This window comes from Astyanax mexicanus, chromosome 11, assembly GCF_023375975.1.
Source record: "Astyanax mexicanus isolate ESR-SI-001 chromosome 11, AstMex3_surface, whole genome shotgun sequence".
NCBI classification, from domain to species: Eukaryota; Metazoa; Chordata; class Actinopteri; order Characiformes; family Acestrorhamphidae; genus Astyanax; species Astyanax mexicanus.
Genome location: NC_064418.1, coordinates 29,357,842 through 29,384,783, shown reverse-complemented (window position 1 = coordinate 29,384,783; position 26,942 = coordinate 29,357,842). Strand labels below are relative to the sequence as shown.

Below are 26,942 nucleotides of genomic sequence, written 5' to 3'. Positions count from 1 at the left end.
ATGATCTCCATTTGCTGATCATCAGATTCGCTTTGTGTATATGTTAAAATTAATCTGCTTCTTGTTTTGTCATGCTTTGAAGCTGTTGACAAACATGCCATCATTGTGCACTTCTGTCTGTCTTTATTTAGCTCACTTACTCAGTGCTTTGGCGAGCAGTGGTTGTTTCCGATGCTTTATCGAGGAGGCGTTATCTAAGGTATTTAATATGCACCCACAGCTGTTCAGCCTATTCTCCCTAGTTACTCTTTTTTTCTGGTGACTAAACATGTCATTGTTTTTTGTTTACATGTGTCCTTTGCACTCATCTTCTCTCTCTACATTTGAGAAATAAATCACACAGGCTTTTGTAGAATTTCATGAACTAACCTAATTTAAAAATAAACAGAGAAGAACTAGGGTTGTGAATTATTGTTGTGTTATCAGAACTAGCACCTTTAGAAGATCATGAATTAATGTAGAATATATGTAATGGGCAACATTTATATTTTTACACACATTTATAAATTTGGTCGTAACATTATTGTTAGAAACACTCATAACGGATGTCTGTATATTGCAGTTGTGAGTTTAGAAATGAATGTTAATGCAAGTGATATGTTAAAAAATAAAGATAAAATAAAATTAGAAACTGAGAACAAACAAACAGACATAAAATATCAAACAAGTTAAACAGACTAACAGGACTTAAGAGGTACAAACTGAAAGCAGAGAACTTACCAAAAAAGACACACAAAACTAGGTAAACAAACTGACAGGTGAACTGGAAAAAAACAACAGTTAAATAACCATGAAACAACTGTGAAACAACCGTAAAACAACCATAAAACAGCTACATAGCAAGAGAAAAACATTAAAGCTTAAGTGGGTTGTCATGCTGCATTCTATTTTCCTTGGATGTCAGAGCTGGAAATGACATTACACTAAGTTGACTGTTCTAGTTAAACATCTATATATCAGCTATTATTGTTAGTATTACCCCAGGTTAGCACTGTTAGGAATACCAGTTTATGGCAATACATGATACACTATTTTGTACATTTTTTGCACATCGGTTCTGATACTTCAGCTCACAGACGCCTTGTGCTGACCGACATCACCCTTTGGAGTGATGAGGGGAAAGAGAGCCATATACCCACCCTGAGAGAGCAAGGCCAATTGTGCTCTCTCTGGAAGTCCAGACCGCTGGACCACTTAGTTCCCCCCTATTTTGCACATTTAATCATCTCCAAAAGTGATGATAAACTGTATAACATTACTGTTTTTACTATTGTTGAAATCCTAAACTCAGGGTTGGTAAGGCTCTCACTACGTTCTAAGTAGGTAAGCTAAATAAATGTTTGTATGTACATACAGCTGAATGTAGAACCATTAAAAACATACATTGAGCTCAAAGCCAGATCCTGGGGGGCTAAAGTAAAGGGGTGATACCACTAGTTCACCTCATTTTATCGTGATGATGTTACAGCATTCTGGAAGAGAGAGGGAGTCAGTGAGAAACGCAGAGTGCTCCAGAAGAGAGGCCAGACACTCACAGCTGTCTCTGTCATTCAAACCGCTCTGGTGCGGAGGTGCTAAGAAGACATGGGCTTCTGCAGACCCATAAGTAAAAAGGCCTTAAACGTGTCAAAAATTTAAACAGCAAGGGTCAATTCATAGCCTTACCTTCAGTCTAGATCAGAGCTGTTGACTCGCTGAATGTTATGGGTTTAGCTGTCATCTGTAAGAAATGCCATCTATGACGAACAATATTACTATCCCCCTCCCCACCACTTATAGGTAAACTTTAAAAATAATGTCTGAGATGTTTTTTTGATTCACTCCTAATTCTGTACTAATGATAAGACTAGAATGAATATTGAGGTCAATAAGGAATATGAGACAGGCATGGGATATCCTTAACAAATGCCACAAAACATAACACGGCTGATGCCCCTGTCAGGCATCTGTTTTGTATACTTGGCAAGGACAGCGTGCAACAAAGGGCTGTTCAGATATCACTGTGGTGACACTACTAGGATATGCAAACAGTTGAATGCTTCTGAATGCTATATGACATAAATAATTTTATACAGATTCGCTAAAAATACACTACCTGCTACATTTTGTTTTGTTTCAATATTTCATGCTTAAATATATAAAAAAAATACATTAATAAAGAAAAGATACTATGAGTCATTGTAATGCTAAATAGTCCCTCAAGAAAACATACTTACCACTATTTACCATTATATATCACATTTACATATAATATTCAGAAGACATTTATCTCTGGTTTTACTATTGTTTTGGATAGTAAGTAAAGTAACACTAATTTTTTTAATTTAAACATTATAATCCTGTATCTGATCACCTTAGTGGAAATAATTATGCCAATTTATTAGCAGTAAACTATGTGGATATATTAATGCATTAAAGATAGGAATGGCACAATACAAATGTTTCATGTCTTTCAATATCAATACTGATATGAATGCTGCAACCTTGAGTATCTGGTAATACTGATATGAATCTGATACCGGCTTTTTCCATCTTTTAAACGTTTAAACATTGTTTGTTTGGATGCCCTTTGCTTAACATAAGCATCTAAATAACATCATTAATAGCTGTGAACTTAATAAATAAAGTTAATCAAATAATCAACTTCTCATACCTTAAACCACATACTACTCTGATTCTTGTAGACAGGTTAATGGTACTGCTATGAATAATTAAGGATAAAGGGTCTTGCTTTTATGTTATAATTGGTATATTGTGTCTGTAAGTTACACTTTCTAAAGCCTAGAATCCCAGCATGTAGGCTTGAGCATAGAAACGCTCGGGTTCTTGGGGTTTACATGATCCTTTAGGCCAGTGGCTGTGTACCAAAGCACCAAAAATGAAGCCACCACAAGTCTAGGGCCTCTGCTGGCTGGTTGCAGTATGATGTGTAGCTCCACTCATCCCTCTATTCTTCAATGACATTATACCATATTCTATCTTTTTTTTCCTCTGAACTGTCTTTTTTAATGTCCACTTGACTAGTTTCTCGTCCTATTTCTTTTCTTCTGTTATTTAATACGGTGATTTTGGTTAGTATAAGACTATTGCTGATGTTGAGTATTGGCTTGGTAATTTAAAACCCTGAATAAAGGTTTTTGAAGAGTTTTCCGCAAACACATTGGTATAAACAGTAAATCATTGTGCTGTTGCTGTTGTGGTTATTTATGTTACTAAACACAATTTAACTTAATTGCATGTTTCTCTAATGCATAAAAGAAAAAAATATGCCTGTGCTCTTAAAACATTTACATTTAAAGCAGTTTAAATACTTTGCATATTGCATCTGTGTTCCATTTATTTCCACTCAATCACTTTCATGCGTCACTGTTATATGAATGTGTAATTGTTTGTGTACAAGTCAACATCTGAAATCCCTCTTTTCCTCCTGACTTTAACTCAGTTTTAGGAGGCTGACACTCCTGGCCATTAACCAGTGGACTCCTAGGTTTCTCTGGCTACCCTCATTGGATGGAGTCCCTATCTGTGTAGGCTTACCACTTCTGTGCCAAAAAAGACAGTTTTAGAACTTTTATGTCCATCGCAAGTAGCATATTTTTATTTTGCTCTTCACAATTCACCTGTTATTGTTTATGTTATTTTCATTCATTTTCAGTTTTGTTTCTGCATAGTTGTATATTGCTGGATTTGCTGAACAGGTGCTCTTCTCTGAAGGCATCACTTATGTATATTTAGCAGTTGAAACCTGAGAAAGCTGCCCTCTCATTGGCTGGTAGGGGCACATGATAACTGGAGTGCTACTGCAGCTGTGAGCTGTCGCCCAGCGTTTCTCGGGAGGGAAGAGTTGGGGAGGCTCTGGCAGCTTGGGAAACGCTATAACTTTAAAGTCACTGGTAAGCAAAGAAAGTCAACCCATCAAACAACAATTCAGTTTTCCCTCTCCAGCGCATGTGCTTTGCATGTGCTCCATCTTTGGATTTTCTATACTCATTTGCCATTGGATGGAAGTGATGCTGAGGGCTCAGGGTCCTGGACCAAGAGTCTGAACCAAGAAGCATTACAAGGAACGACAACAAAACTGCTGAACATCTTGATGTTGGAACTTCCTTCTGGAATCTGTACAGCTGCATTTTGGGGTTCTGTCTGATCAGTGTGGAACTCAGTCTCTTCTTCAGTTGGGACAGAAGTGGGAGAGCAGATTGCTTGCTTCTTCATGCTCTTTTTTTCTTTGTGCTTGCAATTAAATTAATGGAAAAGCATGATTTTTTAATCTGTAGTTCTTTAAGTTGGATGCTAAAAAAGGCTAGTTAGTAGGCTGTCCTATATTTAACCTGCAGCCTCAGAAGGCATTGCAGCTCTGCTAGCTAAACAAAGCCAACCAATCAGGCTGTGGCATTAACTTACATGACAAATAGCTAGAGCGTCTAGGAGCAGCTGTCGCAAAGCTTCATCCAGGAGCTGTGGGTCTTTGGGGGGTCTTGGGTGTCAAACCCTCTGACCAGCTGAGGCCTGCAGAAACCTTTTAACAGACAATATACACTTATTCTGTTGTGCTTTTGCTGTTGGGCTTGGTGCCTAGTTCAGGGAAGTTTTGTGACAGATCTATGTCTGTGTCCAGATTTGCAGGAGGACGCTAAGTGGAATACCAGTTTGGGATCCTAGTACATGGAAAGTAAGCCCCTTATATTCTGTAAGGGCACTCGGAATACTACAAGAACCGTCTTGGTCAGGTATGATGTAATTGAATTTGGTTTAGATATACAGACAGATATGTTTTTATTATTGCCATTCTAATATCACAACCTGTGAATTCTTACTTATGTATAAGTTTGTCCTTGTAACTGATAGTCAGGATAGTTTTGATTGAGTTTTTTTGTTGTATTAAGAGTCACTTTTAGTATTTTTTAAAGTATTATACTGTGTAATTGTGTCCTTTTTTCAATGACCTCATTTTCAAGGACATGGCTAGATAAAGCTGTGCCTAACAATTGTTTATCTGCTTGACCCGCTGTAGACCCACTAAAAGTGTTCTATGATGGACGCTGACGAGTTTGAGGATGAGTATGAGGAAGAAGAGGTAAGACTCTCATAAAATACTTTTATACACTGGTCCACTATTCCTCTGTTATTTATAACTTATATATGTACATAAGTCAATCCAGCATTTACATTTTTTTAGCTCACTTCAAGTTTTACACTAATTAACTTAGTGCCACTCAGGCCATGTACATTTTTGAGCCCTATGAATAGTGAATTCCAATACCACCACAGTCAGCAGTTCAGTCTCAGCTTCCCCCGGCATCCATGACTAACATTGGGTCCCATTTCAGATGACCCTCCTCCCTGTAGGATGTAGGAACTCGGCACCACCCATTAGTGCAGTAAATAACCCACATAAAATATCTCTCCCATTTACATTAACAGTAATACATTTCCTGAATTTTGCTGTAAATTATTAGCATTTTAGCTCCATGTTTGTTTACCCATCAGATTCAGCCCAGCCTTCACATCACTCAATGATTAATGAAGCAGCTGCAAAAATGACATTTTACTGGTTATGTCTATGTGCAAAACATACAAAACATGATGTTATTGATGTTATGATGGTTATCTCTGTGATGTTTATTGATGCTCTTTGTTGATAATGTGCCATGTTGGAAGCTTTTTTGAAAATGAGTCTGAATGGAAGTAACCATTGTTAGATATGATATTCTCACGCTTGCTGTGAAACCTTTATACTAACAGTGGGATTACGTTCTGTTCAGCATGGTAAGACCCCCTGCAAGCTTCATCCAGAGCTACTGTTGCAGAAAGTGGAGCATACATAGTTGCATATTTGATAATTGCTTTATTTTCTATAGAAGGATCACTGGATTGTATTTTTTATGCTTCACCAGAGGACAGAGAGGACACCTAACTTCTATTTACATTTACTTCCTTTGGATATAATTAATGTAGTTCTGGAAGCTTCCAGGGGATCTTGCTTATATGTATATTTGTGCTGCTGTATTTTTGTCTTACTGTAGGCTATTTATGGACAATATTTTTAAGAGTATTCAGTGCAACAGTGAAAGCAGAAGGTGCATACTTTAATTCTTTATTTCCAAGTGAAATATAATTAAAGTTGACCTTGTATATTTTACCCAATTCCTGCTTTGGATATTTTACATGGGAACAGTTTATTCAATGTTTAAATGAGATTTTTGCTTTATTGTTACAAAATGTGTTGGAGTTCTCTGTAACACATTAACCAGAAATGGTTTAACTGTCATCTTTAATATTAGACATTGGCAATTTATATACACTCTGGTTTCACTATTTATTTACACTTTACAGTTTAAAAGACATGGCTTCTTTCATCAGATGTATGGAATGTTGGAGCCATTGTGGGCCTTTTTGTCTCTAGCTTATTTTTTAGGGTCATTTAACTAGAGTAAACTTTGTAAAGTTAAGGTAGAATTGTTGGGTAGATTATTACATTTGTAGATGAGTCGACAGTTGAAATTATTTTAAGTCTATGATTCTTTTTTACCATTAGGGGAACATTTCAGCTTTGTGAGGGGTTATTCTAGCAGGAGATACAAATATAGAAGCACACATCTGTGGTAGACTTTCAGAGAGCCAAATGAGAAGAGCCGCTCTGTAAATCACACTCAAAGTCTTGTACCCATTAACGTCATACTGAGAGAATGCTCTGGGGCTGGATATCATGGAAAAAGACACCTGCAAGGGGCAGAGAGGGGCAGAACTATGGTAAAGACAAAAGCAGGAAGGTGAAGTGAAAAGTTGCAGGGTTCCCAAAGTCGCCTTTTGTGTCTCTACAGTCCCATAGGTCTGTATGAAGAAGCCTTTTCACCCTGTGTGCATTTTCCAGCTCTGGTTACCAACTGAGGATATGGAGCTATTTTAGAATATATAGATGATAGGCAGAAAGATGATAGTTAAGGTAGCTATGATAATATGACACGTTTTGTAAATTAGGTAGTGTATAACGTCAAAAAATATATATTTGGAATCTGCAGTTATAGTTTGACAAGCACTTACAGACAAATGAGGTCATCTAGAGGTCAGTGAGATTGCAGTTTTGGTAGATAGCCATTGAGTGTTTCATAAACTAGAGAGGGTTAAAAAATATAGAGTCCAAGATATTGTAACACATTCCAGGCATAAGTGCTGTGCTAAGTACAGTCACGTGCCTAGAGTGGACTGGAAGCTGTTCTCTGACCCACTGCTTCTGTTTGTCACTATGACTATAACTATAACAGCCCCAAACAATAATAGCCATGAGTTCATCTATGTGCTTAGATGTTCTCTGCATTTGACAGGCAGAAGGCTCAGTCAGTCAAGGCTGGCAGTCTATTATAGCACAGGGCTTTTTTAAAGCTACAGAGAAGAAAACAATTGACAGATGTTCACTCTTCTTTTTCTTTCCTGAACAGTTGTCCTCAGAGGCAATAAACTGACATTGTTCTTATAATTAGATCTAAAAGGACGAGCACTGATGTGATAAAACCTAGCATGTACAGTTCACAAGCACCCTGTTCTATACACTGACAAATGTCTTGGCAACGCTCACCCCTGTACAATTTGTGAGGTCTTATCTTGTGGTTGAGGTTGTACACCATTGGCCAGTGTGTTCATGGCAAGGCAATGAGAATTAACGGATCTTAGTTAGGTTTCAGATGAATGGAACATTGTGATTCCTCGAATCACAGTTTCTCATATTTACTGGTAGCACATCATACAAGACATTTCCACCCACGTGACCTGCAGCATCTAGCTAGAAATGTCTGTGCAAACAGAAAAAGCCACTCTTGCAAATCCACATTTAATGCAGGAGGCCCCATATGCATATTCTGCAGGTCAGTGCAGTGTTCTTTTTAACTCATGGGACACAATAATAGTTTCTGACTGATGACTTATGGCTTGTTAGTGCAGATATGAAAAGATCTCAGGAGAAGGAAATGGGAATTCAAATATTCAGCATTTACCTTGAGCAGTCAGGTTCATGAGTATTTAACCCTTGTGTGGTGTTCATATTTTTGTTACTCATTTACTTTGTTACTTGTATTTAATTCAGCAAAATTTTACATTAAAATGCTTTACACATGCTTCACATGCTTCACCTAAATCGCAAGCAATATAAACAGCTTACATGGTTAATATTTGCCCTTTACCTTTCTTATGTTACATTTCTTTTAAAAAGTGCTACTCTTTTTTTATTAGTTTTTTAATAAAATGTAATTTAAGAAAATTAATTTAACTCAAGATATGAGTAGAACATTTGTTTAGTTTCAAATTTACAAATGAAGCAATGTTTATTAGCCCTTGGCCAAACATACTGTATGTAATATAAATGTGTATGGGGGGGTGTACAGTGTGTGTATATCAAAAATGTGTTTTGATATATGTTTTTCACATAAAATGAGCCAATGCCAATGAGTTTGAGTTAGAAAAAATATTTTTTTTAGTATCATTTGATGAAAAATGAAAACGGGTCCCACAGACCCGAACACCACACAAGGGTTAAACAATTTTATATTTGTTCTTGTGCCTTTATGAAATTACAGTAAATGAAATAATCAAAATGTAATTAAACTGTACCCTTTGAGATTTCATTCGAAAAGTTTAACTAAGAGTATTTTACAAAAACACTGTTTAGAAATTATTTAGACTTATTTAGATTTTAAATTCAGAATAACACTAACACTAACTTTTCACTGACTTAAAACTAGTAGGACAGCTGACTGATAAGCAGTTGTATAGCCTGTTTCCGCACAACAGAATATTAAGACATAATAAGAACAGTTAAGAGAAAATGTTGAATCAAAAAGCTAAATTTTACATTTTGGATTTATGCCTGAGCCAAAGAGGCAATGAAGCAGGGGTATTCAGCCATTAAATCCACTGGCAACTCAGGAAAACAACAAATGACAGAAGGACAAATGTATAAAATTTTTTCATTGGCAAAAATCTTTGTCAAAAAATGCAATTAAGAGACTAAGAGATGCAAATCACTGGTGACACTCAATAACTGGAATGCCAGATTGACTTTTCAGTGCTAATAAACTGCTATTTTGAGAAATAAATAAAATTGATTATCTTGAAAATGGAGAAGGAAATTAACTATTTCCAATCCAAAACTATATCTGTCAAACATGTTGGGGGAACTGTATTGCTGTGGGCGACTGGGCGTCCATGGCTGGCAATAAAACTGGGTTACTGAGTTAAAAAAAAATTAATTGAATTCAGTGAGGAGAGCGCAAGTTATGGCTCTTGGATATTCACCACCAGTCTAAAGTTATAAAAATTGCATTATTTTTCAAATACTTATTGACCTGACTTTGCAATCAGTCAGACATGTACATACTTATACTTAGGTAATAAGATAGATTTATAGTTCTATATGGCTACAAATGTAGTATGATTAATATAAAAAAGAAGACAGCTAGAGAGGGCTGGGATTTTATGTAGGTAGCTCAGCTTTGTTTTTTTTTTAATATTTAGGATTTCTGAAATAGAACAAATGCATCACCAAAAATCTGTTTAAATTACCAAATCTAAGAATCAGCCTAATGCAGACATATTTTAAAATAATTATTTGCTGATTATTTTGCCTATTTTAGTACAGATTGATTAGTGCAGTGTCGCCAAACATTTAACTAAATTAATAGTCAATCTATAATCTAAATAAAATTAATAATTGAATTCATCATTTATTTATAATAGGTAAATCCCTGAGTTTTAAAAAACCTTTAGAGCTGGAAAAAGCACACAGGCTTTTGTTGTAGCTTGTCCCTGGTGTCTGTGAGCTTATGTTCGAAAGCCCACAGTTTGTCCTATATTTGTAGTTTTATGAGGAGGGTTCGACGGTCATCACTACCACCACCACCACCTCCTCCTTCAGCTCACAGCAAAAAAAGGTCAATGAGGTAAATGGCCTCCTTCCAGGGTGTGCTGGTAAAAGAGACAGGTCGCTTATATTCTTGCATGTGTTGGGGGTTATTCCACTTTTTTCACTTCCATAATCTGGAGAAAAAAGTCAATAAAACATTACTCATTGAGAAACAGTGGATTATTAAACATAAAATACTTGTTTAACAATTCACAGTGCAGTTATAGGAGATAATTTGGTTTTCTAGACAGTTTGTATTTAACAGTATGTGAACTAGTCCAGACTCTGATGAAATAACCCCCACACCCCCTTCATACCCATAGTGTATTTAGCCTAGTAATAAAGGGCATGTGGTTTTGCAGCTGAAATAGCAGAGTAGGATTCCTTATTTGTGTGTGTGTGTGTGGCATGTGATATATGTTTTTGCCTCATTTTAACCTGCTTTTGTAGCACCTGCTGCTGCATTATGTATATGCTATCATGATGCTGCTAGGCATTTGTGGGTGAATGCATAAGTGTGTAGCCTTAATGAAGGGTAAAAATACACCTCCTGAATTTTGTAAAATGAAACTAACTCTTAAGATTAACACCTACATGCCACAGGTAAGTTAAATGATGAATGGTGAATGATGCTTTAAATGTTAAGATCCACAAATCTTTCTTGATTTAGTTTTGTTGGAGTAAAATGTCCATGTTTTATTAGGTTTTATTTAAAAACAGTGATTTGATTTTATTGATTTTTTTGTTTATTTTGAATATTTAAGTGTTTTTAATTCTATTTGAATATTCCTAATGATTAAAGCTTTATTACTCTTTATTTTATTAGCATTACTATGCTATTATATTTAAAATAAAAGAATGTCCGGAAACATCAGTTATCATAACTCTGTGTATCCAATATTTGAGTAATAGAAATAAAACTGGGTGGACACAATGTTGCAGTAAATATGGTGTAGAAATGTAATACTGTATGAATTTCTTTTTAAAATTTGTTGTATCATGACTATGATTGTATGTTTTTTCTTTATGTGTCATGTCCTGTGATGCAGATTGTGCATGACAGTATAATATTTGCAATCTAGGTGCCGCTCTATTGTTAATATTATGAAAGTGAATAAAATGTTTTATTTATTAATGAATGGTAATTAAGATTTTTTAATTGCTTTATTAATTGCTTTATCATTTTGCAAGTCACTCTGTATTGCGTTAATGTTGATGTAATCCTCACTGAATTCTTTCTCCCCTGTAGCCCGGACCTGGGGGACTTCCTGCCCGCAGGGTTAGGAAGAAGGTTAAGGTGGACACGTCCAAATTCATGACCCCTTATCTGGCACACAGTCAGAAGATGCTCGACCAGTACAGTCATGTAAGCAAACATCAGGCTCATACTGATCTCCAGAATGTGTATTATGATTGTCACTATTGATTACATTAAAATGTAATAATCTGTGGAGTAGTGGTCAGACCCTGGACAACTGCTAAAAATAATTGCTGAATATTTTTATCCTGATATACATAAGGAATCCTTTTAAATTAAATAAAAACTTCAACTAATGTTTATCAAGCATTCCAGAGATCTAAGATCTAAGATCTAAGATGGGCAACATCAGTACATGTAATCTCTCAATCTCACAAAATATCATTTTCAAACTGAAAAGTACAAAACATATGTGTAAAAGAGATATGGTGAAAATGATTAATCAAAAATATTTCAATCATAAATACTGACTATTTTAAGACTGTGTGAAACGCACCTTTTATAGAGTAGGAGAATTTTAAATACACTTTTTTCATCTTGTAAATTGTCAAACAATCATTTCACAATAATCAACATGGTACATTTTAATATTTTTTAAATATACTGGTTGCTAATGGGTTGTATTACAGGGTGTTTAGAGCATTAAACAGTACTGTTTGGTGTATCAGGTAACAGTTAATCTGTGTACAGTCTGTATAGATTGTATAGATTAATCAGTTTTCTACTGTTACTTTTTACACTAATAATTTCATCACTCTTGACACAGAGTTGAAATGAAAATTTACAGACTGAGCAGCTGTTTATCACATGAAATAAGTGTCTGTAAAAAACTGTTGCAGTTAATACATGTTGTGTCATAAAATCCACAAAGCAACACAATGAGCAAAATCATGCATCTACAGAGACACACCCAAAACACCAAGTTGAGCCTCTTGACTTGACTTGGCCTGATATTGAGCACATCATGCACCTACAGCAGCGTGTGTTGACACCTCCTTATATATCCAGATATGTTTTGAAAGCAAGGATTTTGGCCTTCTTTTGTCATGAACAATAGTTTTATTACTTAATAGTCATTTGGAATTAATGAAGTATAACATTTCATAATATACATCTATATCAGGGGTGTCAAACTCATTTTGGCCGAGGGCCACATTGGCATATTGGCTGTCCTCCGAGGGCCAGATGTAACTTATAAATATAAGAAAATGTAACCAAATGTAATATATGTAAATGAATGTAATTACTCCTTAATGTTAAATAACTCTCAATATATTATTTATTCAATCAAATATTACAGTTGCATGGAAAAAATGTTTGCTTGTTGCTCTATTAACATAAATCCTGTTATGAAATCCAAAAACTCCATCAATCAAGAACCAAACTATACAAGTGAATAGAAATGACATAAAATACAAGTTATATTAACTTTGATCAAAACGTTTGATACTGAAAAGAGGCTTAATAAATATAAAATCAAAAATTGTGAGCTGTGACAGATTTAGCATTTCCTCATCCAACCACTAGTGGGAGCTGCAGCAGCACAAGCCCACAGTCTTTACTGAGTCAGAGCTACAGCCCAGCCACGGGCTACAGGACTCAGCTGAGCCAGTCTGGAGCGTTTTTAAAATTTTAAGTTCTTCTGTGTATGAAATAAAATAACCCCACTAACCGGATAATACAGCTCTCTACAGTTCATATTTCAGCCCAAGCAGCTAACAGCAGCAGTTTAGAGCAGCCATCCCGGAGTCACTGCTCGGATTACATTATAAACAGGTCAGTTAGCGCGCTGCTAACCTCAGGATGTTTATAACTACGGAGTTTAGAACACACCACGGCTGCAAGGTTAGACTGTTGAAGGCTACTGGAGACTATTAAAGGCTATTGGAGGTTATTGAAAGGGTTATTGGGGGCAGAAATCAGTAAAGGCTGGTTAGATAAGTGATTCACGTCCTCGTCCTTTGCTGAGGTGAAACTGCGACTAGCGATGTCACAGTGATGTTTATTAACCTCATTAAAACAGATTTTATCAGCTATTGTCTTATAAATATTTACACATAATTTATATCTCTTCTAAAAAGCGTTTATTTTGGTCAGTAACACAAAATGCATACCGGTCTTTCGCCTTGAAGCACAGCCGTCCGTCTGCATCAACTTGTCTTTTTCTGGATATTATGGGATAAACATGTCTCAATTCCACCCGCGAAGTTACACCTTCCCTCCGGCAGGGTTTCCACATCAATGACTACACTGCCGTGTAGTGGCAGTAAGCCGTAACTTTGCGGGTAATACAATCGACAAGCATTGTGGGAAATGTATTTTTTGGTCAAAGAACGCTTCTGACCTATTTATTATAGACACTAAGATTTTACAAGCTCTCGCGGGCCACATAAAAAGACGTGGCGGGCCACATTTGGCCCGCGGGCCTTGTGTTTGACACATGTGATCTATATAAAAGCAGACAATTCTCTCCTCATGCCCCTCTCCCCTTCTTACTCTTCCTCCCTCCCGTTCCCTGTTGATGAATCAAAGTGAATGAATCAAACAAGATACACCAACATTCAGGACAGTACATTAAGAATATTAACGTAGTGCATTAAATTAAAGAAAAACATAAAAGTACATACAACAAATCAGATAATGTATTCATTCAACAAAAAAATCAAATCAAAGTGTGCAGCAAAACAGTACAGTAAATAAACAGAGCTAACCAAATTTGAAACAGGTTAATAAAACCTTCATAGCTTGGAGTGTCTCCTTCCACGCACTGAAAGATCTTTATTTGGTACTGGATATATGGGAAACCAAAAGCTTCATTAAAATGATATTAGGCTTTGACAACATCTATTGACAGCTTGAGATTCCACTGATCGACCAGCAGCTTTTTTAGCCTCTTGTTCTGTACTGAGAGAGTAATTGAGAAGAAATCGTTCAAAAGAAAAAAAACAGGTGTTGAACATGGAACACTGTGGTCTAGTAGAACCGTGGTTTTTGACCTCCTTGAACTTATGTGTCTGACCTTTTCTGTTATATTTGTTGCTCTTCTTTATCTGTACTAATAACATTTATTCAATTTTATTTGAGAATTTGTACAGTTAGATAAGCATTGTTTTTTTTTTTTTTGCTTGACTCCTTAGGTTTTTATACACAAAAAAACACTCCCGTCACTTCCGTCTTCTATTTATATTTGTTTGTAAATTCAGCCTTTGTTATATCTTTGTAGAACAAATACAGGGAGGCGTATGAGAAGGCCAAGGGACAGCCTTATAACATTTCTGCCGACACACCTGAGATGATTCGCATCAAGAAAGCCCAGGAGCAGCTCAGTGAGGTGAGAATAATAAAAAAAAAATCCTCACATTTTTCAGTACATTTTTAATAGTTGTTATATTAACATATAACTGTTTATTTCAGGTGAAATATCGTATGGAGGGGCTAAAGGCTAAGACCACCAGTCTTTACGATGGTGAAGCTCGTGAGGTTGCACATGTGAAGCATGTCTCTGATCTTGTCAGCAAAGTATGTACAGCTTTTCTGTAATAGTTGTTGCTCCTCTTTATCTGCACTAATAACATACAGTATCCGTTTTGCTAGATAATCTGTACAGTTAAATAAGCATTGCTTTTTACATGGCTTCTCAGGTTCTGTACAGACAGAAGTGGGATGAGACTAAGGACAAGTATCTACTGCCTCCTGATGCCCCTGAGTTGGTTTTGGCTGTGAAGAATGCTGCTAATTACAGCAAGGTGTTAAAGAAGCCCAAAATATTGCTTTAAAATATTCTTTGGAAATGGAAAATTGTATTGATATGAGTGATTTTTACATTCTAATTTAATTTTTATCTGTCTCAGAAACTATACACAGAGGCATGGGATGAGGACAAGGTCATGTACTACCCATACAGTGACAGCCCAGAGCTCCGCAGAGTGGCCAAGGCCCAGGAAGTCCTCAGTGATGTAGGTTTTCAATACTGCTGAACATTAGAAAACTACTAATAATATCCTCTTTGACCAGAAAAGTATTAGTACTATGGTTAAGTTATGAATTGTGGAGACACACTGATAATTGTAATACATTTTCTATTTTAGGTATGTTCATTGTTGCTGTCAGACAAAAACACTGTTTAACCATTTTGACATTTTTCACTGTTTCACACAGTTCTTCATGATGACCAATAGAAATGCTTCAAAATTACTTGGAATAAAACCGTATTTATTAAAAAAAAAAAAAAACTTCTATTAAACATTAAAAAAATATTATTATTTTCTTCTCCATATTACTTTCTATTTTCGAATTATTTTACTGTTTAAAAAGTAAATAAAAAAAATTACAAATCCTATTAATACATAGGGAAGTAACAAGTCAGTTAAGCAATAAGTTAATTTGTAATTCAATAATAAACTGCAATGTTCATATATTTAACAACTCATTTAACAAAGCATTTACTCCATTCACTGTCACAGTAACTATCAAACTGAACTTTAAAACTCTTTTGAAAATAGCTTTACTCATACTTTGTTAATGAAAGTGCAGAAACCTATAAACTGGTTCATAATTGTTGTTTTCTTTCCTCATAGGTCAAGTACAAGAAGGGTCATGATGAACGCAAAGCAAAGTACACATCCCTGGCTGATCCTCCAGAAGTGGAGATGGCCAAGAAAAACTTTGCTATTCGTAGCAATGTGAGTAGCTCATACTGATCAAGCCGAAAGCATCTGTGGATTTGTTACTTTTGGAAATAAGTGCTTTGTATCTCCAATTCGTAAAGGGAATCTGGAATTTGTTCTTTACATTGTGTTGAAATTTCATTATAAATGGACCAATAGAAATGCTCCAAATGACCTGGAATAAAATATTTTACAAAAAAGTTGGGAATAATGTGTTTTGGAGATGCAAAGTGTTTGTTCGGTTCTGATAATATATGCAAATAATGGACAGCTGTTGTAAAGCTTTAATATTACCTGTCTATTCTTTACTGTGTTGTATTTGTAATAAGCTATATTGAACAGTTACAAGGAAAGACTGGCCAGAACAAACTGTAGCAGGTGAGCCTGTCTGGAGCCCCTCAGATTCAGACAGAGATGACTCCCACCTGCCATCTGATATTATTAGACTGGAATAGCCCTGAGAATAGAAGACCGGACTCCAGCCAGAGCCAAACCTAAACCAGTGTTTGACTGAGATTAATAAGAGGTAATTCTGTTTGCAGCTGAAATATCACGAGGATTATAACAAGAACGTGAAGGGCAAGTGGTGTGAAACCCCGTACTTCGACGTTGCTGTTGGCAGAATGGTCATGGAAAATATAAGTGAAGTAAGTGGTGGCATGCAGAACAAATCTGAAAAAAAAAATCTACATTTATTCGAAAAATATGTTAATAATGCATTAAATATTGAAATATTCTTTTTATTGTTTATTCACATAACATTTTCTTTTTAACCACCCCAGAAAAAATATACTTCTGCTTATGAAGACATGAAAGACCAAATTTATTTCATGCAAACAGACACGCCGACCTACGCTTCAAACAAAAAGGCTCGTCAACACGCAAGCACGGTGAGTTTTACATGTTTCAGTAATTCAGTTAATTGAATATATATAATCTTAGAAATAACAATAAGATAAACATTAGGCTACATTAGGCACAGCTATAAAAACTTGTTTGTATTGCTTATTCCAAAACTGATTATCAATAGAAGAAATGAGTGTATGCGTGCGGACATTTAGAGGTGCTATCACTTCACAGGCGCAATCTCTTTTCTCTTTTTTCACAAACCTTCAAGAACCCGATACAGATATAACTATAGGGCCCTTCCACTAAATGGGTGCCATTTCTGTCCCCAGGAAATTACATGTTTAAATGCGCAGACAAAATAACTTTAAAATACATTTTATTATTAAACATAGTGTCTTGTACATTGACCTAATTGCAAAAGTAAAATATGTAATCAAAAAATAAAAAAAATACTTTAATATTATTATTAAAATCCTTCAGAGATCTGGAACATTGTAAAAGTCACACCTACAACAGGAAGTAAAGCTGGGTGGGTGGTGCTGCAATGAATTATTATTACCTATTTCTTAGTTCCTTGTGATACTTGTGTACTAATGATTTTTTAAATGCTTGTTATAAAGATAATGGCCATAAATCATTGAAACTACACATTACACTATGGTAATATAGTGGTTATCTTCATTTTTGTTCGGTTTTGCCTCTGTCTTAAAAGTGATTCTCAGCTCTCTGTTTTAAGTGTACCTCTAAGAAATCTCTGTTTGAAGGGCCATGCAGCCCTAACAGTTCCCCTACGCCTCAAGCCTAGGTCACCTCTTCAGCTCACTTCTGAATCAGTCCTAACTATAGAAGCTGATGATATTAAAGCGCTAGCTGAGGCTAGATGCTTAACATATTTCCCTTCCATAGCAGGGAGACATTATTACACTCTCAGATTATAATTGTGACGTTATTGTCGCTGTCAATCTTGTTCTTGAAATTTAGGTCAACACATTCGGAGTGTGTCATGTGAGAGGAATTGATTTTTTTTTTTTTTCAGCAGATAAGTAGGTAACAAATGTATTTGGTGCACGATCATATGCTGTTGTATTTTAGTGTTTATACATATATACACATATATATATATATATATATATATATATATATATATATATATATATATATATATATATATATATATATAAATATATTTGGTGACACATAATTAAGTCATATTTTGCACATTGATATAATTGTCTTTGTCTATGTTTTAGGTCCAGTACAAGAAGAGCTATGAACAAACAAAAGCATCGTCAGACTACAACGTTCTCCCTGCGACAGACAACCCCCTCCTGAGACAACTAAGATACGCTGGCACCATCTTGAGCGATGTACGATCACCTGATGAATTTAACTTTTATAACGTTTTAGGCATAGAATTAGTTTTTTTGTGATTACCCCAGAAAAACATAAATATATACATGTATTGTTTTTGTCTTAAACATAACACAAAAGGTTTTTTCCTCCAGTTGGTGGTGCTAATCACTAATTTTGACCCGGAGCTGATAAATCTTATATTATCTATAATCATAGGTCTTAAAGACCATTATTACATTATTTAAAAGGACCACTTAAGTAAACTAGTTCTTATAAAACAGATAATTTATTACCTTTCTTTGAAGTTGTTTTCTCCCTTTACTGACATTTGTCTATTTTTTTTTTTCTATTTTTAGAAAGTCTACAAAGCAAACTATGAAAAATCAAGAGGATCCAGCATTAATTACTGTGACACCCCCAAGTTCAAGATGGACAACATTCTCAAAAAGTTTAGTGATGTAAGTGCTGAATTCCTGATTGTTGTTCTTTTAAAATACAAGCAGGATCAGCTTAATGATATTACTGATATAAAAATATAGTGAGTTTGCTTTATCCTCCCTCTTTTAATAGGTGCACTACAAAGAGAAGTATGAAAATGAGGTCAAGGGTCACTATGTTGGCAGTTATGAAGATGTGTTCACGGTTCACTGCCAGAAGATTGAGGAGTTAAAGAGTGACGTAAGTGATATTTAGTATACAAAATACACCTACAGTGTGTTTTATTCCTTATATGATTGTCCTGTCATGTTATTGTAAAAATTGCCTCTGATCTCTTTTAGAAATTGTATAAAGCTGATTACGACGATATGAAGTCTAGATGCTACTTTCCTCAAACAATCACTCCTGAATACGAAGCAGTTAAAAAAGTGGGACAGTGTAAAGATGTGAGTAATGCAGTCTTTTTTGTGGATTCTGCATCAGATTCTGCATTTTACTTCTTAACTAACTTTATTTTCATTTTTGTCTTTATAGAAATTATATCGGCAACATCCGGACACAGTGAAGTTTACACAAGTTACAGACTCACCTGTCCAAGTACAGGCCGCTATCAACGCCAAACAACTAAGTGATGTATGTAAAAAAAGCTCTCAGAACATTCAGACCACTTTAAGAAAAGAAATTGATAAATGTTTGATTTCTCTGTAAAGAAGACATTGGTGTTTGTTTTGTGTGGATTTGTTTATTTAATCAGTCTGGTAAAGTAAATGTTATAAGGCAAAGTAAAGAAAATGTGTCACTTTAATAGCAATTCATAATGTAATCTAATAACAATCACAACAATTAGAATACCTATTCTATTCACAGCTCAGCTTAGTCCCAGTGAAGATTAAAAAAATGATAGTATAACTCTTCTGGAGGGCAGCTCTCTGGACATTATTGCCATCTGCTGGACACCTTGTGTCTTTTTTCTTGATTAGAATTATAATGCAAACAAAATAAATCCAAACTTTTTAACAAAACCTTTAAAATCACTTTATTCAAGTTATTTAAGTTTAGGTGTTTAGTCTCTTTACTTAAATACTGGATTTTATGAGGTTCATAATAAGAGAATACAGAATATAGAAAATTCCATTCAATAAAAATGTGTTCAATGCATGTATAGTAGTTGCATTATGATAATCTTATTCCCTGGAATGATATTTAATGTATACTGTCTTTTATCTCCTTTTTTCTAGCTGAACTACAAGGCAAAGTATGAACAAGAGAAGTTCAAATGTTACCTGCCTCCTGACTATCCATTCTTCATTCAGTCTCGAGTTAACGCTTATAACCTAAGTGATGTAAGTAACTGTTATAAATATGAAGAGTTTTATGAATATTGAATACAAAAAAAAAAAATGTTTTGGAATATTACTATTAATTATTAATTCAATATCGATATCTGTTCTTCGTTTGCAGACCTGTTACAAGTTTGAATGGGAAAAGACAAAAGCGAAAAAGTTTGAGGTGAAGGGAGACGCTATCGCCATCCTTGCAGCTCGCGCCCACACCAACATCGCCAGTGATGTAAGTGAACAGATCGCTTAGTGTTAATTCAGCATTAATCAAATCAACATGCAAGTTCATCGTTTGATGTTTTGTATGTTCACTGTGTGACTTTTTCTCTTTAGGTGAAATATAAGAAGGACTATGAAAAGACCAAAGGACACATGGTTGGCGCTCTCAGTATTAAAGACGACCCAAAGATTATGCACTCAGTTCATGTTGCAAAGATTCAGAGTGAGGTAAAATAACATCCTAAACTTTTCTACTGCATCTGACTATTGGTCTCTCAGTTTATTAAGTTTATTAATCCAGATAATTTTCTCCACAGCGTGAGTATAAGAAAGACTATGAAAAACTGAAGACCAAGTACCATGCCCCACTGGATATGATGCTTGTTACATTAGCAAAGAAGTCTCAGGCTATTGCCAGCATGAGAGGCTACAAAAACATCCCCAACCGCTACATGCTACCATACGACAGCTTGGCACTGGACCTGGCAAAGAGAGCCAACATCCTCCAGAGCGATGTAAGCATTCACACTGTACCTCAATGCACTGTAGTTACACTGAGCCACAGATGTATGCAAGCTGTTAATTAGTGTTTAGTTAATTTCTGATTGTAGATGCATGCAGTGTTTTCCAAAATGGACTTTATATGAGGATTTTTTTTTTACAGAAAGAAACTTTTACATACTAGAATTTAACACATTTTGCGATCTGCAATTTTATTATAAACTTTTTTTTATTAATTTCCTCCTTTAAAACCAGAATGAATATAAATCAGAATACAACAGCTACACTAAAGGATCTCCTTGGGTGCCTTATGGATCAATGGACGTTGAGAATGCCAAGAAAGCTGGACAGATCCTGAGCGAGGTATTGTAAAGTCTATTATAATGACTATTATAAGTATCATTACAGTTTAAACTAAAAAACACAGACTGTTGTCTTAAAGAGAGGGTAGTTACAAAGCTTCAACAGGTGCCACTCAGGCTTAGAAATGTGTAGACGGAGGTGTCACAGAGTCAAAAGCATATACAATATCAAAAACATTATTTTATTGTTTCCATCAGTATAAAACAGTGTTATATTAACATATTTTTTAATTAATTTGGATCAGATATGTGTTCCATGCACAATACGGGTTTTAGATCATTTGCAGTAAGCTGTGGTAATAATGAAACGTTTGAGAGTTGTGCAGAATGATCTGCTGTAATATGACATGACAAATGGCTGAATGATTAAAAAAAAGCTTGAAATTATTGATAAAAATATATTCAAATGATTTAGAGATATAATTTAAATTTCCAAATATTTGATAAATTTAATTTTGAGGCTTTGAGCAGTACAGCCCGCTCTATGCTTAGATTCAAATAACATTTATACACAATGTAGTGGGTTTACATATTAGTTTATTTAAACATTGCAGTCTTCTTCATTGGAGTGTGTTAATATTGTTATTTATAGTTCTTAACTTATAAACACCTGCTTCTTCAATTCCATCTTCTTCAATACAGTGAGTGTCCAGGAGAAATCTGGAAGCAAGATTTGTTATTTATACTAGCTCACGTGATATGGGATAAACTATGTCAGGGATGGGCAACTGGCGGCCCGGGGGCCGCACACGGCCCTCGTCATCACTCAGTGCGGCCCGCGAATAGATCAAAATTAATTTCATAATTTCATAATTTGTTTGCTGCCAAACAACCACGAAAATTGACATTGACATCCAGTCCATTGTGAGCCAGCAGGCCAAACCACAGCTCTCTCATTAGCTTCAATAAATGTTGGGCCTCTGTGGTCTAGTTTTCTGCTATTATTGAATGAGCTATTTGCAATCAGTTTTTAAATCTTTTTTGTTCTTTGTTATAAATGAGTTCAAATGCCTTTTGCACTTTTATAAGCAAATGTTTTGTCCTTGTTGCTTATGAAGGACTTGTTATAATGAACTTATTTTACACAGAGGAACTACTGTATTTGCAATCAGTTTTTTAAGCAAACTTAAAAAACTTTTTGTTCTTTGATATGAAGGACTTCCTTTTTGCACTTTTTTTAAACAAACGGTTTGTCTTTTGCCGTATTAAAATGCATTAATATGCAGAAAATAGTTGTTGATAAATGTTGGTGCTGTAAACATACAGATATAAATTCATATAAAATTTGTTCTTATTGAAAATCATTTGTAGCGTTTTTCATATTCAATTATTTGAAGTGCGAGGTCATGTGGCCCTCCAATGGTCATGCTGAAAAAAATGTGTCCCTCTCCATCACGGAAGTTGCCCATCCCTGAACTATGTGATCTGATGTTTATACAAGAGAGAATACATCCACCCCAATATCACCAGGTCTCCTGTCCTCTTAAGTGTGGAATAGTGCAACATATTGGTAGAAATTTGCAGTATCAAACAATAGTATTGTTGGCAGATTACTTATTTTAACAAAAAAGCATGTGTGTGAAAATGTTTGTAGATTAAACATCATACATAGTGTGTTGTTCATTACTCATAACCAACTTGTTGTTGGTTGCTTCAATCTAGAAAAAGTACAGGCAGGCCCCAGACACAGTGCCATTCACTGCTATTGATGACCACCCCATCCAGCTGCAGGCTAAGGTCAACCAGCTCATCAGAAGTGATGTAAGTACATGATCTCTTCCACCAGAACTGTATTACTGCACACTATAATATAGTGTACAATAAAGGTGCACAATATGTAGTGTATATCACACAGCTTTAGCAGATTCTACACACAAACCTATTTCTGTTTCTGCCTCTGTTTTAATATTCTGATCATGTGTTGATATTTGACTTTTATATTGTAAAATAAATGGTGTGTTTTGTTTTTTGTAGCTGCATTACAAGAAAGGACTTGAGGAAATCCATCAAAAATACTCTCTGCCTCCTGATGTCCCAGGATTCATCCAGGCCAAGTGCAATGCCTACAACATCAGCAACGTATGTAAAAAAAATCAGACTAGAAGAAATTTAACTTTATCTACATGTTTACGGATTTGACAACTTTTGTTATGGTTTATATAATAAATTGATTTAATTTTATTTGCAGAAATATTACAAAGTTGGATGGGAGGACATTATTGCAAAGGGTTATGATTTGAAACCCGATGCTATCCCCATTCGCGCAGCCAAGGCAGCAAGACATGCAGCCAGTGATGTAAGTGTCCATCTTACACATTGTACACAGCACAAAAACAATTATAAAAATATGTAAAAAAGAGTAAAATATATTTTTTGTTTATTATTCCTTTAGGTCCAATACAAGAAAGAGTATATTAAGGCGAGAGGCCACCACGTCGGCTTCCGTAGTCTTCAGGACGACCCACTGCTGGTGCACTACATGCAGGTTGCTAAAATCCAGAGCGACAAGAACTACAAGAAGGACTATCACAAGGCTAAACTGAAGTACCACACCCCTGTGGACATGCTGAGTGTTGCGCAGGCTAAGCACGCATCTGCAGTCCAGACCTTTGCTGGATACAAGCAGCCTCTCCATCACTACACTCTTCTGCCTGACGCCATGAACCTGCAGCTGGCCCGTACCATGAATGACCTCTCTAGTGACGTAAGATTGTCCTCTACTGTGTTTTTTTTTATCTAAATTAGGAATCTCCATTAATTTCTGTAAGCTTGCTCACACATGCTCTAATATTTTATTATTTTTGTAGTACAACTACAAATCAGACTATGAAGGCTCTGTGAAAGGCATAGGCTGGGTGCCCATTGGCTCACTGGATGTGGAGAAAGCTAAGACTGCTGCCCGTGCTCTTGATGAGAAGAAGTATAGGCAGCACCCAGATACCATCAAGTTCACCAGCGTCTCAGACACCCCAGTTATGGAGCAGGCGAAACTCAACGCACAGCAGCTAAGTGATGTGTGTACTAGATACACTGTTTTCTTCTATTTATATTATATATGTATATATTGATGTGTTTATAAGTGAGCATGTTTATTCAATTATACTTGATCCTTGTTTTCCAGAGACTGTACAAAGCCAGTGGAGAAAAATTCATGCACACCTACCATCTGCCTGCTGACACACCAGAGCTCCTGCAAGCCAAATTCAATTCAGTTAATGTCAGCAAGGTATGAATCTTTCTACAGACATTTCTACAATTCTCAGAAATATTTACTCATTATAAGTTGCACCTAGAAGAAAGTGACGGACTGCAATGCTATTCGTATTATAATAATATTTGTTGAGCTATACATACAATAGTAGTATTTTTAGCCATTGTGTAGTATATGTACCTTTAAGACAAGCTCTAGAGATGGCAGCAGTACGTGGATGGGCATTTTCCTTTTGAAATAGCCCACTGGAGTGTGCATTCAGAAAAGTTAGGCCTGGTTGATTTGCTTTTTGTGTCCCCCAAGGCAAAGTTGGGCTCGTCACTGAAATAAAACGCTGCCATAATGAATCACTCAATGACAGTTTCATTCCATTCAGTTTCTTTTTGGGTGCAACTATTTTTTGACAATCAGTGTAACTTCAATTTTTGTCTCCAATTGAAAATTTACTTCTGAACCTAAATGTTATTTTTGCAGACCTACTACACATACGCACACAAGCAGGATCTTCTGAAAGGACACCAGATGAAGCAGGATGCAATTCCAATCCTTGCTGCCAAGTCTTCAAGAGATATTGCCAGTGATGTCAGTATCTACACCTATCAATGTACATCTGTTAATATATTTTAAAAGAACAGTAGAGTGTTGAACCTTTGATATTAAAAATAGTATTTTTTCATTTACAGTTCAAGTATAAGCTGGCATACCAGAAGGCTAGAGGCCACCACGTTGGCTTCCGTAATATTAAGGACGATCCGCTGCTGGTGCACTACATGCAGGTGGCCAAAATGCAGAGCGACAAGAACTACAAGAAGGACTATCACAAGGCTAAGCTGAAGTACCACACCCCTGTAGACATGCTGAGTGTTGTTCAGGCCAAGCATGCATCTACAGTTCAGACATTTGCAGGCTACAAAAAACCCCTCCATCACTACACTCTGCTTCCTGATGCCATGCACATTGATCTTGCTCGCACAATGATGGAAATTCAGAGTGATGTGAGTCAAATCCATGCATACTCATTACTCATCGCTATGTTTTCTTAAATAAATGTAAGAAAAAGTTAAAGCCTGTCTCATGCATCTGATTCTTATCTTTCCAGAATGCCTACAAGTCAGAATATAACAACGTCTACAAGGGAGCAGGCTGGGTTCCTATTGGTTCTATTGATGTTGAGAAAGCCAAGATGGCCAAAGCCGCTCTTGATGAGAAGTCCTACAGGGTCCACCCCAGCACTTTGAAGTTCACCAGTCTGACAGACCAGATGAACATGGTCTTAGCCATGAATAATTCTAAGCAGACCAATCCTGTAAGTTAACCTTCAGATGTACTTAAAAAAAAATAATGCATTGGTTTATATTAAAAGAACAATTATCCAACCACTTTGCTTTTATTTTTTCCATTATAGGCTGCTTATAAAGCTTCTGGAGAGAAGTTCATGCACACCTACCACTTACCAGCAGACAGCCCACAGTTCCTGCAGGCCAAGTTTAATGCCCAGACTGTTAGTGAGGTAAGTCACATGATGGTCCAACAGAGGGTCTTATGCTGCGTTCATGTACTAGTGGGAAGATTCTAATTCCCACTTCTGAAGTTGGAATTACAAGTGCTGTTTTTGTTGCAGTGACAATGTTTTTTCACCTGTTTCTTGGGGGAAACTGTGCTAGCAAAGTAGTACATTTGCTTTAAATAGAATGCTTAATTGTACTGTTCTACATCAAGTTAATATGCATTCCAGACAAAAATAATGTTGACAAGGTGAAAAAAGTATTTCCATTCATTACCTAGGTAGATGTTTAGATGCTATACTGTAGAAGTTGAAGTGTCAACCTAAGCTTTTTACTCAAGTAAATGTGTATAAGTACTGGTTTCAAAAGTAAATGTAAAGTAAATGTAATGTAAGGGGGAAAAATGCCATTTTGTACAAAAACTTAGGCCACGCCTGCACTACCCCCCTCCCAAAAACATATTTTTATATAAGCCCTAATGTCTATAATGTATGCATTCATGCAATAAAATAAATACATTTTAATGTGTACTGTAAATATATTAAAAAAGGTTAGTTGGGACATTTAGCTTAAATCCTCTTGAGTCTCTGCACGGATCATCTTCACACTAGGCTACATACGTCTGCTATGTTCTTTCTAGAGTGTGAAGTGACATGTACAGGTGCGATGGATCGCTATCAAACCCAATAGGATGTCGCAATGATATACATTTTTACTTCTTACCAACCACAGAGATGCACTCTATCTGGATGGAGAGATTTATTTGGATAGGGAATGAAAACAAACGGAAATTTAATTGAAGTAACAGGAGTAGTGGTAAAAAGTCATCTGATAAATAAATACTCTATGCTTAATTATAGATAACAATCAGTAACAGTGCCTCACTATTAAAAATAAAGAATTATATACCGTCCATTACTGATTTTGTGTTGTTTGCTGCCATGGTAAAAAGGTTGAGGTCATCTTGACTCAACTCAATGTCGGTATACATTTATCTGAGAGTTTCCACTAGGAAACACAATTTAAGACACCCTTGCCCTGTTTTCCCTGTGTTTCTCGTCTTCCCGTGTGTTCCCCAGTAATTTTCCTCTCACCTGTGTTCATTTGTAACTCCGCTCCTTAGTCCCAGGTGTTTTCTGTCCACCACTATTTATAGTTCGTGTTTCCTTTCTCGTTTGTCGGTTCTTGTACGTCTGTTTGGTTGATGGTTTTTCTTAGTTCCCAGTCTTTATGTATTAATTGTTTCTATGTTTATTTCGTCTTATTTCTGTTCAGTTATCTTGTTCCCGTTTTGTAAATAAACTTACTCACATTTGCGTCCGCTCATCGTCCTCTCCCTGCTTG

The 26,942-nt window shown here is 35.8% G+C and overlaps 1 protein-coding gene across 50 annotated transcripts in view; it reads left to right on the top strand.

Annotated features, from left to right (window-relative positions):
- The first annotated feature begins 3,791 nt into the window (after window positions 1–3,791).
- Window positions 3,792–26,942, top strand: part of neb (nebulin) — a 73,307-nt gene continuing 50,156 nt past the window's right edge. For 48 of the 50 annotated variants that reach the window (XM_049484947.1, XM_049484946.1, XM_049484958.1 and 45 more), the window contains exons 1-32: window positions 3,792–3,893; window positions 4,619–4,730; window positions 5,015–5,077; window positions 9,852–9,932; window positions 11,145–11,261; window positions 14,377–14,484; window positions 14,568–14,672; window positions 14,795–14,899; window positions 15,005–15,109; window positions 15,731–15,835; window positions 16,363–16,467; window positions 16,603–16,710; window positions 17,920–18,036; window positions 18,379–18,480; window positions 18,593–18,700; window positions 18,802–18,906; window positions 18,995–19,093; window positions 19,699–19,803; window positions 19,922–20,029; window positions 20,134–20,247; window positions 20,337–20,534; window positions 20,776–20,883; window positions 22,545–22,643; window positions 22,857–22,961; window positions 23,071–23,178; window positions 23,275–23,586; window positions 23,690–23,896; window positions 24,004–24,108; window positions 24,568–24,675; window positions 24,777–25,088; window positions 25,193–25,399; window positions 25,499–25,603. In XM_049484947.1, coding sequence (XP_049340904.1) covers window positions 5,033–5,077; window positions 9,852–9,932; window positions 11,145–11,261; window positions 14,377–14,484; window positions 14,568–14,672; window positions 14,795–14,899; window positions 15,005–15,109; window positions 15,731–15,835; window positions 16,363–16,467; window positions 16,603–16,710; window positions 17,920–18,036; window positions 18,379–18,480; window positions 18,593–18,700; window positions 18,802–18,906; window positions 18,995–19,093; window positions 19,699–19,803; window positions 19,922–20,029; window positions 20,134–20,247; window positions 20,337–20,534; window positions 20,776–20,883; window positions 22,545–22,643; window positions 22,857–22,961; window positions 23,071–23,178; window positions 23,275–23,586; window positions 23,690–23,896; window positions 24,004–24,108; window positions 24,568–24,675; window positions 24,777–25,088; window positions 25,193–25,399; window positions 25,499–25,603 — 3,816 coding nt within the window. In that variant the 5' untranslated portion in view covers window positions 3,792–3,893; window positions 4,619–4,730; window positions 5,015–5,032. The remainder of the gene's footprint in view (window positions 3,894–4,618; window positions 4,731–5,014; window positions 5,078–9,851; window positions 9,933–11,144; window positions 11,262–14,376; window positions 14,485–14,567; window positions 14,673–14,794; window positions 14,900–15,004; window positions 15,110–15,730; window positions 15,836–16,362; window positions 16,468–16,602; window positions 16,711–17,919; window positions 18,037–18,378; window positions 18,481–18,592; window positions 18,701–18,801; window positions 18,907–18,994; window positions 19,094–19,698; window positions 19,804–19,921; window positions 20,030–20,133; window positions 20,248–20,336; window positions 20,535–20,775; window positions 20,884–22,544; window positions 22,644–22,856; window positions 22,962–23,070; window positions 23,179–23,274; window positions 23,587–23,689; window positions 23,897–24,003; window positions 24,109–24,567; window positions 24,676–24,776; window positions 25,089–25,192; window positions 25,400–25,498; window positions 25,604–26,942) is intronic. The other 2 variants (XM_049484916.1, XM_049484963.1) reach the window with 2 other exon arrangements.